Source organism: Canis aureus, chromosome 8, assembly GCF_053574225.1.
Source record: "Canis aureus isolate CA01 chromosome 8, VMU_Caureus_v.1.0, whole genome shotgun sequence".
In the NCBI taxonomy this organism is placed as follows: domain Eukaryota; kingdom Metazoa; phylum Chordata; class Mammalia; order Carnivora; family Canidae; genus Canis; species Canis aureus.
This window is the reverse complement of record NC_135618.1, coordinates 14,576,996-14,594,800: the sequence shown is the minus strand read 5'-3', so window position 1 is coordinate 14,594,800 and position 17,805 is coordinate 14,576,996. Positions and strand designations below refer to the sequence as shown.

Sequence of the window (17,805 nt, the reverse complement as noted above, 5' to 3'; positions counted from 1 at the left end):
CATCGAGTGAGGCTTTGCCAATGTAGGGGATTTAGGGTCCCAGGACAAGGACAGCTCCTCAGAATTGCCAAAAGCATCCACTCAAATCAAAAATGATGTGCATTGCCCTTCTTAACTTTTCTTCTTCTTATATGTGGCACTCAGCACGTCTAGAACCTGTACATGCCTAGAACATAGAGTATTCCTATTCCATTTCAAAGATTTTGAAATCATTGTTTTCTCTTTCATCCTCCCCCTTTCTGACACAGGAAAGGAAGTGATGACCACTTGACACTTGTCAACTAAAATCCTTCTGCTAAAGATAATCGGGCGTCAGGCCTCTTTACCCAGTGACAATGCAGAGGGACCCCAAACAACTTGGACCAGCAGTTCCAAAACTCCCAACTTATTTATTTGTGGAGAGGGAAAGAGGACTGTCACCTGGTTGAACACAACTGAAGTTCCAAAGTTCCTCTTATAAACTTGGATGATGAAGAATAGACCAGAGTCAACTACTGAGCATTGGTGCAATAGAGCAGTGACAATGAAATTCTGCATTGGACTTTAATTTATGACATCACAATGCTGGGATGGAAAAAAATGTCACATTTCAGAGTGTGCAAAAACAATGGCACCTAAAGTCATGCGTTGAAAGTTGTGTGTTTATCATCCAATAAGGATTTGTTTTAAAAGTGGTTCTTGGACTAGAAGACATTTGTAAATTCATGGTATGCACAGAAATGAACTTGGTTGCAATAATAAATTAAAAATTCCAAGCTGGAGAACTATTAAGCCTTTTAAAGAATACACTTAAACCAACAAAAAGACCTCTTGTAGTGGACATTTCTGGGCCTGTGTGTGTGTTTGTTTGTTTCAGCATGACAGGAAGCAGCTGTTGGCATGTTCAGTGAGATAAATTGGAAGCAGAATCATTTGGACATGTTGTCATCTGTGCTAATTGTTGATTGTGCACACATGACATGTGGAAATGAACTGTAGCAGTGGTCACTCCTTTTAACAGTTGAACTCCACTATGGTGGTGATTTACCCTTGTCAAGCAAGGAAAAATGGTATTTTTTTCCTAAATAAATTTATTTTTTATCACAAAAAAAGGAGTTACTGCTATTTTTTTAGTATAATATTTCTTAATATTAACTTAGCGCGAAATTCAGATCACATCTCTTTTGACTATCTGGTCTCCAAAAGGGGTATCTCACTTTCTTAAAGGCAGTGAAGGAGGGCTAATATGTAGAAGGTATTCAATAAATATTTATGATAATGTCTTAAGATCACTTCATGCATGGATTTATTTCATACTTGAGCTATCTTTCAGGGGTCAACTATTTTAAATTTATTAGAGAAGAGAATTTGAATTAAGCAGGACCCTCATCCCAAGCCTCTCCCTCTTTTTTCCCTGCCCCCTCCTGCCAACCCCCTGTCAGATTTCCTTTCTCATACCCCTTTCCTTGTCCCCCCTACTTTCTTCATTTGGCGATACCAAATCTAGGCCAGGAAAATCACTCACTTAATACCATTAGCATTAATAAGTGAGTGACTCATGTCTACACAGAATACTTTGCTAAAATGATAATTTTAATTAACTTCTCTTTTTTTTAAGATTTTGAGAGAGAGAGAGAGCATGAGCCAGAAGTGGGGGAGGGGTGGACTCCCTGTTCAGCAGGGTGACCGACACAGGGCTCCATCCTAGGACCCCGAGACCACCACCCAAGCCAAAGGCAGATACTTAACTGACTGAGCCACCCATGCACCCCATTTTAGTTAACTTCTTACAAAAAAAAAATGTCAAGAGTTATATTCAACTTTTAAACTAAGGACCATTTAACTGGTTGTTCTAGGATCATTCCCAAGGCTCCAGAATCAGGTATGCAATTAGATCCCTTGCCCCAGTATTTGGTTTGTCTCTGAATAGAACTTCTATTAAAGCCTTTCTGTAATCTGCAGCTGTGACTGCCATTTGAATAGAAGATTAATGATGGTCTTCCATGCTCAGGTTTTTCTTTTATTGGCTTTCATGTTTCCTTTTATTTCTTTTCCCTCCAGCTGAACAAAACCCTTTCAGGAAGAAAAGTCTTTTTCAAGGTTACCCTCTATCCATGGAAGCATTGTTTTCTCTCATTTTGATAATTTTAAACAATTGTCGTCATACCAACTGTATTATCTGTTTGGGTTTTATTGAACAATGTTGCTCTCATAGCTCTGCTAATAGACACATCTGGGACGAACCATTTTGTCTCCCACCTAGGCCTCCACTTGGAGAGTTCACCTTGAACTCCTACCCAGGGCTCTCTCTCCCACCTAGAGCTCCACTTGGAGAGTTGGGAGGCTCTCCTTGAAAAGTGGGAGACGTGTTCTTTCTGGTTCTGCCAGTGTCATCCTGGGATCTCCAACTCTTGAGGATGTTCCTCGTCCGCTTGCAGGGACACACTCACAGCCAGACGCAACACCCTTGAGCTTGTTGACCTGGGGTAGGAGGAAAGAGCATGGGTGTGGACACCATCTGGACAGACTCGAGTTAAAGTTCAAGCTCACCCTGTACCTCTGTGGCCCTGGGCCCATTACTCTGTGCTTCTAAATGATGGTGATAACCTCAGTGAACTGTGGGAGTCACATGTGAGTCAGAGAACCCAGGCAAACCTGGCATCAAATTGAAACCTAAGTCTTTTTTCCCTTTTGACTTTTTCACCACATTTCTAAGTAGGTTCCCCAGGACCAGGGAAGAGTGAAGATGTTACGATGTTTCATCTGCAGCCCTTCTGCATGGGCTATTGTCCTCCTCCTACTGAGTCTCCTCGGAAAGATGATGCATGGCCCCAGTGTCTTCAACTGTACAGTGGGGACCGTGAGGATTAAACAAGTCAAACGTGAAGTGCCCAGCACAGGGTATGACTCCCAAGTGTATGGTAAATGTCAGATCTTTAAGGTGCTTTTCTAGCACGGTCTATAAATGTGCAGATCTGTTTGCCTGGGCTGACCAGGAAGATCTTTATTTTGTATTGGGCTCACCCCACACTTTTGGTGAACTTTGTTCTGGTTAGGACTTCCAGTGTGTAAATATCCCACATCCAGTCCTGTGCTGGAGGCAACAATCAAGTCAGCTGTCAGAAAGTCACACTGACAGTGCAGAAGTGGAACGGACGCCCTTCCATTAGGGGCAGAGTGGTCCTCCTGATGGGAGGGTTAAGGTCGCTGAGGTGCACGAGCCGTCACAAACCCCAGTCCTTCACTCTGAGTGAACCCTTCCATCCTCTGCTAGGAAGCCACTATCCTAACCACATTTTTCAGAAGGTGCCAACAAAGTAGAGGTTAGCTTGCTTCTAGACCCTTGTGGACATAAGGCAGCAAAGGCAAGAGGGTGAGAGAAGGTACTCCGGAGGAGCTCTTCAGGAGATTCCAGTCACTGCTCCCAATCCTATCCTAACAACGGTGGGAGGGCTGCCTGGCTCAGCATCTCAGGTTTAGGAGAAGCACAGCAGCCCAGCCTTTTGCTCTAGGGACAAGTAGCCGGTCACCCTCTAGTGCCTGAGGGCCTCCCTGTAGAAGGGGCCCAGCACTATCAGCCATGGGCAGGAGCCCTGGAGACACTGGGGCAGTATGTTCAGTGAACTGCTGCTGTGCTCTTGGCCTTGGCTGCTCCCGCCACTGCAAACATCTGTGGTGTTTGAAGATAATGATTCCAGGTATCTGAAGAATTCCCCTGTGACCACCGTGGATTTTAGTAACTTTGGATGACCAGATCGCACTGTACTATTCATCATTTCCACCTTTATTTTCACAGAACTCAAGCAGATTTTATTTTGCTACCCCTCACTTCAAGCTTGAACATCTCAACCATAACACTGAGTTTGTCTACCGAATCCAGAAGTTCACATTCCTCGTAAGACATACAGGAAGCAGCTGTGGTGGGACAGAGGGGCTGAGGACCTCCCAGATGAACCCCTGAGCATGGGGTTCAGATATTAGGCACTTTAGGTGCTATAGGCACAGGAGAGGAATGTGATGCCCTGAGTTGGAGCCAGTGTGGAACACCTCTGCTTTCCCATTCTTTCTACCAGAGAAGCTTGATATCGATGCCATGCAGTTTTATGGCTGTGTGACCTATGCATTCACAAAGGACCCCTGGATTTAATGCTTTGCCCTCACACTCTTGCAATTCTTAATATTTTTTGAATGGGGGGGCCCCACAAGTCATGCAGCAAATTCTCATGATAGGACTGTTATTCAGTGATGATTTCAGTGATTAAAGTGTCGCCTTTTAAGAAAAGGCTAAGGAACCTAGCATTGTACTTTGTCTTTAAAACAATCGAAATTTAACAGAAAGAGTGAACCGGAGTTCACTGGCAGGTTGGCTACTGGGCTGTGCACCTTCTTCCCCTCCATGCTCATTTTCTTACTTTCCATTCTATGTTTTTCCCTTGACAGGTAACTTAGGGCGGTTCGTCCTCTAAATTCAAGCATGTTCGCCCAGTTATCGTGTGACCTCTGAGCTGGCTCAGCAAAGTCCAGTGGGACCTGCTCCACAAGACAATCAGATGCTCTCTCCAAGCTCTTTGCAGCCATTTGCTGTTAGAATGAAGGGCCTGTCTTTGAATGAGAAGCTATAGAATTGTCAAACATGCTGTGTGTTGGAGAAAATAACATATCAGCACTGGGAAGACATCAAGATGAACCAAATCTCAAAATAGACATTCAAGTTGTTAGGGAAAGCAGTACAACTCATGGCTGTCCTACCATGGGCTCACTTACAGCAAATGCTGCTCCAAACCAGTGGGTGAAAATGGTGGCAAATGTCTCTCTTGCTATCTGTCTCTGCCAGAGAACCAGGGAGTGAATGAGAAGCTAAATGAGTCACATACAACATTTCCACACCATCTTGTATAACAAGGACAGCAAAACTCTGACTTCTTAAAGACCCCAGGGAGCTATTGGCTCTGGTGAATGGGAGAGACAATTTATTAGGGTGATGTATGTTTCTTAGTTTCTAATGATACATAAATTATCCCATGAGCCATGATACATATGGTTTAAAGAGAATTTTAAATGAAAGCAATTTTTTTTTTCTAGCAACACTAATTGCCTAGCAGCAGTAAATTACTCATCCCCCGCTGCCTGTGGGCTGTGGTCATTACTCTCTCCTCGAGGTTGAGCAGATGTCCCCCAAGAGGAATGTTTGCTTTGACAAAGTGAATTTACATCCTCACTTGTGAGCCTGCCATGCTGGGTCTACTGGAAGAGAGACTATTAATAGCACCATTTGGACCTAGCACCGCGTGTTCATGCCATCCTGCATGTGTTATCTATGATAGCGAGACAATGAGTTGGGTCTTAGCTCTTGGTTGCCTTTGGGGGGAAATCAGGGAGCTGTTATCAATATTTAATTTTCTCCAGCTGGGAGTTTGAGAGGTAGACTTGGCTAATAAGTGTGGAAGTTTCCTAGATGACAAGTTAGGCAGGGGAAGTGATAAGCACCATTAATTTGGGGGAAACACAGGGTAAAAGCATGATGTGTAGATGGCAAATGGAGGGGATGCTATTGAAGACCATTAATTCAATGCGTATTTGTCGGATTTCCAATCCTGTGCTAGGTACTAAGGATGCAAGAACGAATGCCATGATCTCTGGCCCCAAGAACTTTGGAGTCTAGTGGGAAAGACAACAGTGTACAAAGCAAGGATAAGGTCACCCCAAGTGCTATATGAGAACGGAATGGCCATAGCTCCTGTCTGCCTAAAGTATAAGGTAAGGCCTCTTAAGGACAACCAGACAATGTTGGAACTGAGACTTGAATAATACATTGTGCTTGACCAGATGGCCATGGTGTGGGGTAGGAGTGGGGCTTTCTGGGTAAAACCAACTCCGTGGGGATCCCTGGGTGGCTCAGTGGTTTAGCGCCTGCCTTTGGCCCAGTGTGTGATCCTGGAGTCCCGGGATCAAGTCCCACTTCAGGCTCCCTGGGTGGAGCCTGCTTCTCCCTCTGCCTGTGTCTCTGCCTCTCTCTCTGTGTCTCTCATGAATAAATAAATAAAATCTTAAAAAAAAAAAAAAAAAAAAAAACAACAACTTTGTGAGTCTTGCAGGTGGTAGGCCCAAGGCATGGATAGGAGAGAGAACCCAGCCAGTTACAAAAACTGTTTTGGGATGGCTAGAATATAGGTTATATATTGAGAAAAGTAATAGAAGCCAAGACCAGAGAAGTGACAGGAAGGCCACAGGGGCTGTAAGTGCCCAGGGAGCGGCATGACCAGAAAAGGCAGAAGCGAGGAGGACGGTGAGACAAGCGGGGAACCAGTTGCAACGCTGCCGCACTCATCCGGATTAAAACAACAAAACAGTGGTGCCATTTCCCTGTAATTAAACACAATAACAAACACAGGGAGAATTTTGCCTGAAATCTGTCTCTAAGGAATATACCAGATTTCATGGATATGTTTTATTTATCTGTGTGCACATTTTTTCTTTCTCAAAGACTTTTCTGCTAACTACCCTGTCATTTTCTCAGGAGTTCGTGCATTTGGACTATGCACTTAGAGAGGAGGGTCTGTTTTCCTAACTCCTGTTATGGAGAGGTACATTTTTAAAAAAGATTTTACTCATTCATTCATGAGAGACACAGAGAGAGAGGCAGAGACACAGGCGAAGGGAGAAGCAGGATCCCCGTGGGGAGCCCAATGCGGGACTTGATCCCAGGACCCTGGGCCGAAAGCAGACGCTCAACTGCTGAGCCCCCCAGGTGTCCCTGGAGAAATACATTTATTAGGATGAATGGCTTGAAGGCATATTTCTATCACACGGGCATTTCTCCTGCCCACATATTAGAAGCAGCTTAGCCAAGACTTTCTGTTTCTGCTTCATCTGGCCCCACCTTCCCTACACACACACACTCACATTCACACACACATGCACTCTGGAGTCCTATGACCTTAAGGCCAGCCACAGTTTGTGCCTATAAAAGTGGCAATACACGTGGGTGTAACCGCCAACAAAGCCAGGCTTCCATCTAGAACCTGAAGCTTACAGATTGCGCAGAGACGTTTATGATGATTCCATCCACGGCCACCATCAAGGTTTGGGTGTGGGACCACAAGGGTTCAGAACCAAGCAGGGCCCCCTGAGAAAGGAGGGTATCCCAGGTATGTGCTAGCAGGGGCATTGCCTCTATGCCTCCCTTGGATGGGGGCAGTGTGTGCAGAGGTCGAGGATCAGGGGATGGGGAGGTGACCTGGCTGAGGGACCGGGAGAGAGGACTGTGTTGTACCCACCCCCACTGCCTTGATTTGGGGGGTGGTAGTGAATGAGGTCAGGTTAGAGGATGAGTATTCTTGAGACCAGTGGCGGTGGAGGGGGTGGGCAGAGAGGGTGGCATGGGCCCCACCTCACCAATGAAGAGAGCATGGAGTTGTACAAAGGCCCGAGGACACGTGGAGCTGACCTGCCTATTTCCTTCCAGAGCCCTGCAGGGAAGGGCGGCGGTTTGTTCTGAGACCAGCCCCAGTGATAGCTCCGTGCAAGCTCTCCCTGACTCTAGTAAACCAACTCCGTGAGTATGGCGGGTCGTAAACTCCTAACACTTCCTTAACAAGTGGAATATGGGGCGCCTCGGTGGCTTAGTGGTCGAGCATCTGCCTTTGGCCCAGGGTGTGGTCCTGGGGTCCTGGGATCGAGTCCCGTGTTGGGCTCCCTGCATGGAGCCTGCTTCTCCCTCTGCCTGTGTCTCTGCCTCTCTCTGTGTCTCTCATGAATAAATAATCTTTTAATATAATAATAATAATAACTTGTAGAATATGTGAGGCAGCAGGGTGGTAGGAAACCCCATTAGGAGTTTCCTTATCCCCCAAAGCAGGAGGCCAGAGGAGCCCAGCTGGGCATCAGTGGAGGGAGAGCTATTGAAGCTCCGCAGGCTGACCTTGGAGCAGGGAGCCGATGTGGCTCCTAGGGGTGCAGTGGCAGCTGGTACAGGCTACATGCCCAGAGGACCAGACCATGGCCTTGCGGTGATCCACACCCATGCTGTGACCCTGGCCGGCCAGCAAGACACTCTGTGGGGGAACTGCCATGTCCACCATCATCCTTGGATGGTGAGGCCACCCAGCCAAGTCGGATCTTTGGGGAAGGTGCATTTGAGCTGCCAGCCAAACTAACATGGAGATCGTTTCCCATATCCTTTCCTGAGTAGGTCATGTTCCTGGAACAGCTTTTAAGGAACCAAAGTAACAGACTGAGGAAGGGATGAGTAAATCAGTGATGATTCTTCCACTAGAATTTTTTTCCCCTGGCATAAATGGTTCCATAGTCCATCTGGAAAAGATGATCATAAGGGGAAGAGTTGACCGGCAGGTGAGGGAAGCATTGGTGTGAGTGGCTCTGGCTAATACTGTGATGACATAACTTTACTTCTCTCACACTTTTCTCTAGGCTTAGCGAGGCTCTGACCTTTAACCCTTCTATAGAACATTCTGTTTAAGCTTCCGCATTTATATGATTGAGATAAAAGAATTGACATGTATTGTGCTGCCTTAAAAATGAAGCATCTAAATGGGATTAAACCCATTGATATACATCTTTCCCCATTGGACTTTCAAAGAGTGGCAATTCACATTCATGGCAGGCGGCTCAGCGGGTAAGTCATGGAGACAGAAATGGGTACAAACCAAATGAACTACCAGGATCGCCAACCAGTATTATCAGGAATGTGTATTCAAAAGATGACTCTTCAGCACCTTACCACCTTGTAGCCAAGTAGTACCACCATGTAGATTCCAAGTGGATTAAAGATTTAAAAGTGCAGACAGTCAGTAAAAGAACTAGAAACAAATATAGATGAATATTGATCTGACACAAGAAGTAGGGAAGCGCTTTCTGGGTGTTAGGCGATCAGTAAACCGTAAAAGAAAAATCGGATAGATTTACTACATAAAAATGAAAAAACTTCAGAGAATTAAGAATGTAAACAAAAGGGGCACCTGGTTAGTGTCCTTGCTAAATGAGGAAGCACAACAAATTCCAAGAGGGTGAGCCCCTGATGGCAGGGACTATATCTTCTGAGTCTCCATGTTTCGTGTGCATTACAGGGTTCCTGGCAAGTAGCAAGTAGCAAGCGCACAGAAATAGCATATATTTAAACAGCTATTTTGGTTGAATGCCTACCATGTACATGTAGTATTGCCACTCGTCCCCACAAACTTAGACCTCACGTATCCGAATTTTCATTTTACTAAAGAGAAAACTGAGCATGGAGTTGGTGGCAGAGGCTGGCTTCAAATCTGAAGCTTCTGACCCCAACCCCTCTCCCATCCTCCTCTGCTGCCTGCCTGATAAGTAGTGCTTGCTAAATAGAATTGAATGGCGAAGGTTAAGTTTCACCTCCTTGGTGAGAAATATGATTTTTAGTTTTAAACAACCCCTCCTTTGGGAAACATTCCTTGAACTCACACAACACCGGTGCTAATGGAAAATAATCTGTATCTTTGTAGGGGAGTCGAAAGCTCCATAGCAGTACCCAGCTCTGACCATTTGCCGAGCCTCTCCAAGCCTCAGAGCTCTTATCTAACACAGGGATGATAATAAAATTGAGACTACAAGGAGGAAAAGTAACTTGTTCAACGTCACACGACAGTAACATCAGAGCTGGGCCATAGGCCGAAGCAGCACATCTTCAGAGCTGGCCAGTTCACAAGGTTGATGTCATGTCTAGGAGATAACGGGTGTAAGCAAGCTTTGAAAAGGACAAGTTGGACACATTGGTGAGTGGAGGTAAAACCTAAGATTATAAGCCTGTGTGTGTGTGTGTGTGTAAGGATTGTGAAAATCAAAGCTTGATCGGGACATCTCAAATGTCTGAATATGTCCTTCTTAATCTACTATCTGCCTTTGAATTTACATAGCTGAGGATGTATGCTGGCAGACTGACCATCCGCTCCCTCCCACCCGCTTTAGGGAAACCAGTGTGGTAACACTGACTAATGGACCAAAGTCACTATGCCCATGTTTAGAATCTTATCTCATAGGCTCCTTTAAAAAAAAAAGAAAATGAAAATAAGACAGGTCATTGCAGACAGTGGGGTGGAGTTCCTGGCAAGTGCAATAATGAATCACACATAGTTGTGACTGGATAATGAGAGCCACCCCATAAAACTTCGACTCAGCATGTGTTTCGTCTCACTGGCCAGAAGCCAGGAGAGCCAGTGTTAATAATGTGCTTTTACTATCACTCATGTGCTTCTCGTGTCTCGGTGCAGAATTTGGCCATTGATGAAGTCAGCAGTCGTACGTGCAACTCAATCCGCGTACCTTTCAGAAAATGTCCTTCATGTTCTCTGTACTTCTAGTGTATATAATTTATTTTTCTGAACCATTTGAGAGAAGGCTGCATATGTGCCTTATACCTTACTACATCCGTAGGTACTTCCTATCAACCATAGCCTCTAATAGAATCCCAGTACATGATCAAATTTAGGAAATTTAGCATCGATACAACGCTCTTAGCAAATCTTGCAGCGCATAATCTAATTGCATCAATGTCCCACTGGTGTTCCTGCTGGCATTCTTTCCCCTCTGGTACAGGATCCAATGCAGGGTCACTCCTGAGCCTAGTTTCCTTTCATTGGGGAACTTCCTCAGCCTTTCTTTGTCTTTCACGGTCCTGAGATTTTTTAAAACTCCGAGTTAGTGTCTATACATAGCCCCTCCATGTGGATTGGTTTGATGCTTCCTCATGACTAGGCTATGCATGTTTGGGGGACATTCCACAGAAGCACTGAGGTGTCTTCCTCCGGGTATCATATCCAGAGGCACATGACATTGGTCTGTACCTCATGGGGGATATTTATTTTGGTTGCCCAGTGAGATGTTGTCTGGTCTCTCCATCATTGTGGTGGCCACAAAAATCATGGCCTGGCTCTCCTGCTGTGAGGAGCCTAATGGCAGCAGCCTCTGCTGCCATGCTCTGCTCAGAACCTGCCTCCACCTGCCTCCACCTGCCTGGAGACGCATGGATTACCTGGCCAGTGAGGGGGTACAGCAGTGGTCCTAAAGCAGGCTCATCTCTGCTACACAGGGGACCCTCTGGTGGACTCCCCATCAGCTTGGCTGGGTCCATCTCAGACTCTCCTACCTGACAACTCTCCTTTTTCCTCCCTCCTTCACAGGGTCAGACCCTCACTACAGCATCACAGCCCTCTTGGCCCCCACAGGGTGGCTCCCCCTTTCCCCTCACAGGAGCTGCCTCACAAATCCTCTTGCATTTCTACTCCCTTCTTGGCAATCTGCCTCTGGAAGGGTCTGAAGTAACACACGGTGCTACTGAAAAAGACGCTTGAAATGAGGTGGTAAGACGGAGATTTGGGCCTGGTTTACTCATCCCTGGTGGGTGAAGAGGCTGCCATCCCGAGTGGCAGGTGGGGCGCAGAGAGTTTTCTGATACAAGGCAGTGGCTCAGTTGCCCAGGCTTTCCCCGGCAGTGACCTGGGAAAGTGTCCTGGTGGTAGGCCCGCCCTGGCAGCTGCGGGGATCCCGCGTTGAGAAGCCATGGCGAAAGGGCTGCCTACAAAGACAGTAGAGTTGTCTCATCACTTCTAAGTTGATTGACACCCTGAAGAAGGACAAGAAACTGTGGGCGGAGATTAGGTAGTTAAGGCCGATCATGAAGGAGGAAGCCCCTGCAGTGTAGGAGCGGCCCAGCCTGAGGACCCTGCTTGGCAGGCTCCCTCACCCCTCCTCTATATCTCAATAGACCTCCTCCCCCCTTTTTGAAAATGGAAGCTTGGAGAGATGACATAACTTGCCTCTCTTCACCCCGATTTCTGACAGATCTGCCTACCTCCACAGCACTTAGTCTTTCTGCAGATGCCTTTGTGTGGATCCTCAGATTCTAGAAGGAGAAGGCCACGCATGGCCTTTGGTGGGAACACAGCCATATCCTCTCTACTGTCTCCTCAGCCTTATTACCGCTTTTTGACTTTGACTGCATTTTTTTTCTTGCCAGACTCATGTTATCTACCTCAAGAATTTGGGGTTACCTAAGAGTAATGAAGTGTAAGAAGGCATAGTAAGATATTCTAGCCAGGCTGACAAGAGCTACAGAACCCATTAATAAGAAAAAACATTTCTTCACACTAATAAAGAAACAAGTTTTCCTTGCTTGGGGATGTATACATAACTGTGTGTGTGTGTGTGTGTGTGTGTGTGTCCAGCAAAGAAAGGTGAACAGCTGTTTTACTGGGGCGTGATTTGCTAATATTTGTGTAAATAGAGAAATGAGAATAGTTTTACTCTTGAAGATTAGACAAAGCATGATAATAAAAAATTGAGATTTTATAGGCATGTTCAAGAAAGGATGGGCAAAGCTTTCTAAAACTAACAATCCGGGATCCCTGGGTGGCGCAGCGGTTTGGCACCTGCCTTTGGCCCAGGGCGCGATCCTGGAGACCCGGGATCAAATCCCACGTCGGGCTCCCGGTGCATGGAGCCTGCTTCTCCCTCTGCCTATGTCTCTGCCTCTCTCTCTCTCTCTGTGACTATCATAAATAAATAAAAATTAAAAAAAAATAAAAATAAAACTAACAATCCATCACAGGACCATGGATTCATAATAATCTCTTACATTTGCATAATACTGGAAGGTTTGCAAAGGGCTTTCCCATGTATTATTTAGTTTTATCTTCACAATAACCCTATACCAGGTAGAGCAAGTTTTATCGTCCCTATTTTGTATATGGGGAAATTATATTCTTTCACAGAAAAACAAAATAAAGAACATTAATTGAAATGCCCATGCATTATAAAAAATGTATCTGAAACTTGGCATAAGAGGAACTCAATTTTTGAAATTACTTACTGTTTTGCCTAGAAATTTTCATTTCTTTTATAATATTTAATATTTAATATAATTGCTAATATGCTGGAGTCAGTGTTTCCAACCGGCTGAGAACCCTCACTTAAATCTATAATTCTTTCTGCTGCTCTTCACAATAAGGATTTAGTAAATAAAATAATATGAGCACTCAACATGAATACTTTTCCTCTGACATTGCTGAAAAATTTAAGTGACTTTAAACCTTTTAGATTGCCATGGGGTTCATTAAAAAGGAGAGAGAAAGGAACCAGACTCAGTAATTTAGATCTGATTTATTTGGGAGATTAGATAAGAAGATGTCTTTATTTTTTCCCAGTAGGAATACTTCTATAAAAGTTGCAGCGGAAGTGGTGAGAACACAGTTTTCCAGACAAAACTTTGCTTTTTAGCAAAGAAGCTCCTTGGAGAATTATTTCTTTTGTATATATGGTGATTTTCTTTATGCCAAATTAACACTTTTTGCCTTAAAGTCTCTTTCATTTGATATTAATAGTCACACAGGCTTTCTTTTTAGTTAGTATTTGCTATTCTCTTACTTTCTTTTTAGTTAGTATTTGCTTACTCTCTTACTCTTTTTTTTTAAGTTAGTATTTGCTTATTCCCTGTCATTATGACTTAAATATATCTCATTCACACGGTGTGTAACTGAATTTGTTGAGTCCATTACAATCTCTCCATTTCAATTGAGTTGTTTTGTTTTGCTTACATTGTTGTGATAATGGACATATTTGGACTTATTTCTATAATCCTAATGTTTCCAGAAATTATACTTTTTTTTCTTGTTTCTCACCTCCCCCATCTTTCCTTCTGTTGAGTTAAATGGAGTTTACCTTGATTCACTTTCACTTCGTTTCTTTCAGTATGTACTCTTAACTTTTCAACTTTTCACCTGACTTAGAAAAATCTAAAGCTAATCAAAAGATCTCTGCTACTCTTCAAGAACTACAACTGCCTCAATTTTGAATCTTTTTTTCCCAGATCACCTTCATTCTCCATTTATTCTGTCTTACGTGTTTTTCTTGTCTAGTATGATAGTTCCTTTTTCCATCTTTCTTTCCTCAGTAATTGTTATTTTTACTTACTGTCTGGTACATACAGTGTTTCCTCAGATTCACTCATGGTTTTACCACTTACCTTAGTAAAAATACTTTTTGCAGACCACTTCTTCTTTCTGGATTCAATTTCCTTCTTTCTTTGGTAGTTTTTTTTTTTTTTTTTTTTTAATTAAGGCTCTGTCTTCTGAAAAATGTTTTTATTTCACCCTCAATTTTCAGTAATTCTTTAGCTGGACATTAAATCCTTGGTTGCCCCTCTTTTCCCTCAACACTTTGGTAATGGAATTCCATTTTCTCCTGGTCTTTATTGTTGTTGAGAAGTGTGATCAGTCTAAGTAACCTGTCTTTTCTCGTTGTTGCTTTTAAGGTTTGTTCATCTTTAATACTTCATTGTGTGTGTGTTTTAAAATTTAATTGTTTGAGGCAGTTGTAGTTCTTGAATCAAAAAATTCATGTCTTTCCTCAATTCTGAAAACTACTGAATCATTAGTTGGTTTTATTTGTTTTTTTTTCATATTGTTTTCTTCTGCCCATTCTGTCTTGTCTTGATTTTTGACACTCTGATTAGAAGCATGTTGAGAGGCACCTGCTGGTTCAGTTGGTGGAGCATACAAATCTTGATCTCGGGGTTGTAAGTTTGAGCCCCGTGTTGAGTGTAGAGATTACTTTAAAAAATAGAATTTTTAGGGGCATATGCATGGCTCAGTTGGTTAAGTGTCTGCCTTTGGTTCAGGTCATGATCTCAGTGTCCTGGGATCAAATCCTGCATTGGGCTCCCTGCCAGTGGGGAGCCTGTGTCTCCTTCTGCCCTGCCCCCTGCTCATACTCTTTCTCTCTCACGCTCTGTGTCAAATAAATAAAAATAAAATCTCTTAAAAATTAGAATCTTTAAAAAAGAAAAGAAGCATGGTGAACCTTCTCATTTTCTCCTTCTTTTCATTCCTTCATCTCTTAATCTCTCTTTCATGTTTTTAATCCTTCTTTCTCTTTCTGCTATAGTCTAATGAGCTTCTTGAGATATATCTTTCAGTTCATTAATTCTCGCTTTAGCTGCCTTTAAGTTTTGGTTTATTTGGTTCATTGAGGGTTTATGGGTTTTTTTGTTTGTTCATTTATTTATGTGGGGTTTTGTGGCATATAAGCAACAGAAATTTATTTCTTGTAATTCTGGAGGCTAGGAAATCCAAGATCAATGTGCCAGCAGATTCAGTGTCTGGTGAGGGCCCACTTCCTGGTCCATAGACAGCCATCTTCTTATAACCTTATTTGATGAAAGAGGCAAGGGAGTCCTCTGGGGCCTCTTTTTATTAGGCCTCCACCCTCATGACCTAATCACCTCCTAAAAGCCCCACCTCCAAATATCATCATATCAGAAATTAGGTTTCAACATATGAATCTGGGGGGTGGAGGGACACAAATTTTCAGTTTATATACTCCCCATTGTGAACATTTAATTTGTCGAGGTTTATTTTTATTACAATGACTCAGTTTTTCATTTCTAGAAGTCCCTTTTGGTTTTCTTTTCTTTTCTTTTTTTTTTTTTTTTAAGATAGATTTATTTATTTATTTATTTATTTATTTATTTATTTATTTATTTATTTGAAAAAGTGAGAGGGCATGAGCAGGAGGGAGGAATAGAGGGAGAGGGAGAAGTAGACTCCCTGCTCAGCAGGGATCTGGACATGGGGCTCCACCCTAGGACCCTGAGATCATGACCTGAGCCGAAGGTAGAGGCTTAACTGACTGAGCCACCCACATGCCCCTATATTTTCAATTTCTTATGTAATCTGGACTCAGTAATGTGAACAGAGTATAAATTTAATCTTTCCCCAAAGACCTATTTAAATCTGATATATAATCTGGATGTTTTCTTGCCTTTTGGGTGAAATCTTAGGCAAGTTGCATAAATGTTCTCATTATAGATAATTAGGCATCTTGTGATTACTTTTAGAAGCAAGAAGAGCCTTATTTCAGGAATTGTGATGTCCTACCTGGTATAGTAATTAGATTTCTGAATTTCATTTAAAGTTAAAATTTCTCAAAAAAAGGTGTGTGTGTGTGGGGAATCCCTGGATGGCTCAGTGGTTTAGCGCCTGCCTTTGGCCCAGGGTGTGATCCTGGAGTCCCGGGATCGAGTACCGCGCCGGCGTCCCGGCATGGAGCCTGCTTCTCCCTCTGCCTGTGTCTCTACCCCTCTCTCTATCTCCTATCATGATTAAATAAATAAATCTTTTTTTTAAAAAGTTAAAAAAAAAAAAAGTTAAAATTTCTCTCCTTCTAAAGCTTGAGTTTTTCCAGCTAAGAAGCTTGATGTAGGAGAGAGAAACCGGGTGGTCTTTGGTTTCTTTTTTTCTGTTCTGTGCCCCTCTACTTAATTGTCTTAATGTCTCACCTCTCAGGATCTAGTCAGAAGGAATAGAGGTAAGTGGGCATTGTTATGTTGCTGGTGCTATCTGGTCTGGTTTTGGGACTCTCTGGATAGTAAATATTTAATAGTGGTTTCTTTCTCTCACAGGACATTCTTCTGGGTTTCTCAGAGATTATTCACTTCCCAAGCTCCTTGCCTCCTAAAACCCTTAGGAAAATATAGCTGCAATTTCCATGAGGGGGCAAAGCCTTCCTTGTAGCCAACTGCTTACTTTCCCAGTCTTGGTCCCGGAGACCTCACAGTGTACCCCCATGGACCACTTTGTTCTCTCTGAGGCCTCTGCAGCAAAATCCCCTTCAAACCAGCCTCACACTGACAGCACATTGTGTGGATCTTGTTTGATTCATGGAAATACTTAACACCTCTGTGCCACCATGGGTGAAAGTGCATTGCGCTTCTCGTGTGGTCCTCTTTGCTTCTCTGTGCTGCCCACAAGGTGACTTGGGCACAGCTCCTTATTCTTGTCCACGTACTCACCCAAATTCTAAGATAGTGTCTCTCGACCTTTCATGCACATACGAGTCCCCTGGCAAATACTGTTGAAATGCAGACTCCGGTTCAGTGAGTCTGGCTTGGGGTTGAGCTTCTGCATTTTTCACAAGCTGTCCAGGTGATGATGTCCATGCTGCTGGTCTGGGGACCACAGCTTGAGGTTCCAGGGCATATATGTCAAGTTCACTGAATGGTGTTCTCATTTGCTTGAGATGAGGGGGAAGCAGCTTGGTCCTTTACCTGGAATTGAGGGAGAGAGAACATTTCAGTATCTCAGTACCATTTTTCAAAGAAATCCCCGGACTTGGCCTCTTCCATTTTCACCCTTTTTGTAGATTGGAGGGGACAGACTGCCAGTGTTGGAAGAAACAGTTTTATAGTCATTGGTATGTTGTACAGCTTCAGTCTAGAGGGTCATCTTAGAACACAAATCTGGTATCTATTTTGTTCTGGGCATTCGGAGGTTCAGTCAAATCTGAAAAGGAGAGGCAACCATTAAAGCAACTTATTAGGATCATTTTTTTATTAACTTAAAAATTATGGTATGGAAATTTAAAAATATATCCATATATAGAGTCATAATTAATACAGATTTTCAATGTGAAGAGTATCGATTTTTGAGAAATCAGGATATAGAACATTTTACCCCCAGGAAGTTCACTTGGGGTCCTTTCCAGTGAATCCTGCAACTCTGATTTCTGTCACCGCACCATGGTTTTGTTTGTTTTAGAACTTAATGCAATAGAATCATATATAATGTCTGGGATCATTCATGCAATCTAATGCTTTTGATATTCTTCTCGGCTGTTGCTATTTCAATAGTTGATTATTATTATTTTTAATTTTCATGTAGCATTCCATTGAGTAGTCATACAAAAATGTATCCATCCATCTGTTGATAGACTGTGCAATTTCTAGTTTTTAGCTATTGCAAATATAACTGCTCTGAGTACCACTATACAAGTCTTTTTGTGGACCTGTGT

At 43.3% G+C, this 17,805-nt stretch overlaps 2 protein-coding genes across 5 annotated transcripts in view; both read left to right on the top strand.

Moving 5' to 3' along the window:
- MCOLN2 (mucolipin TRP cation channel 2) overlaps positions 1 to 1,210 on the top strand; it is a 50,970-nt gene extending 49,760 nt beyond the window's left edge. For 2 of the 4 annotated variants that reach the window (XM_077905248.1, XM_077905251.1), the window contains exon 14: positions 249 to 1,210. In XM_077905248.1, coding sequence (XP_077761374.1) covers positions 249 to 285 — 37 coding nt within the window. In that variant the 3' untranslated portion in view covers positions 286 to 1,210. The remainder of the gene's footprint in view (positions 1 to 248) is intronic. The other 2 variants (XM_077905250.1, XM_077905249.1) reach the window with 1 other exon arrangement.
- Positions 1,211 to 9,721: 8,511 nt separating this feature from the next.
- Positions 9,722 to 17,805, top strand: part of LPAR3 (lysophosphatidic acid receptor 3) — a 97,054-nt gene continuing 88,970 nt past the window's right edge. The window contains exon 1 of the mRNA XM_077905244.1: positions 9,722 to 9,737. The gene's annotated coding sequence lies outside the window, so the exon portion shown is untranslated. The remainder of the gene's footprint in view (positions 9,738 to 17,805) is intronic.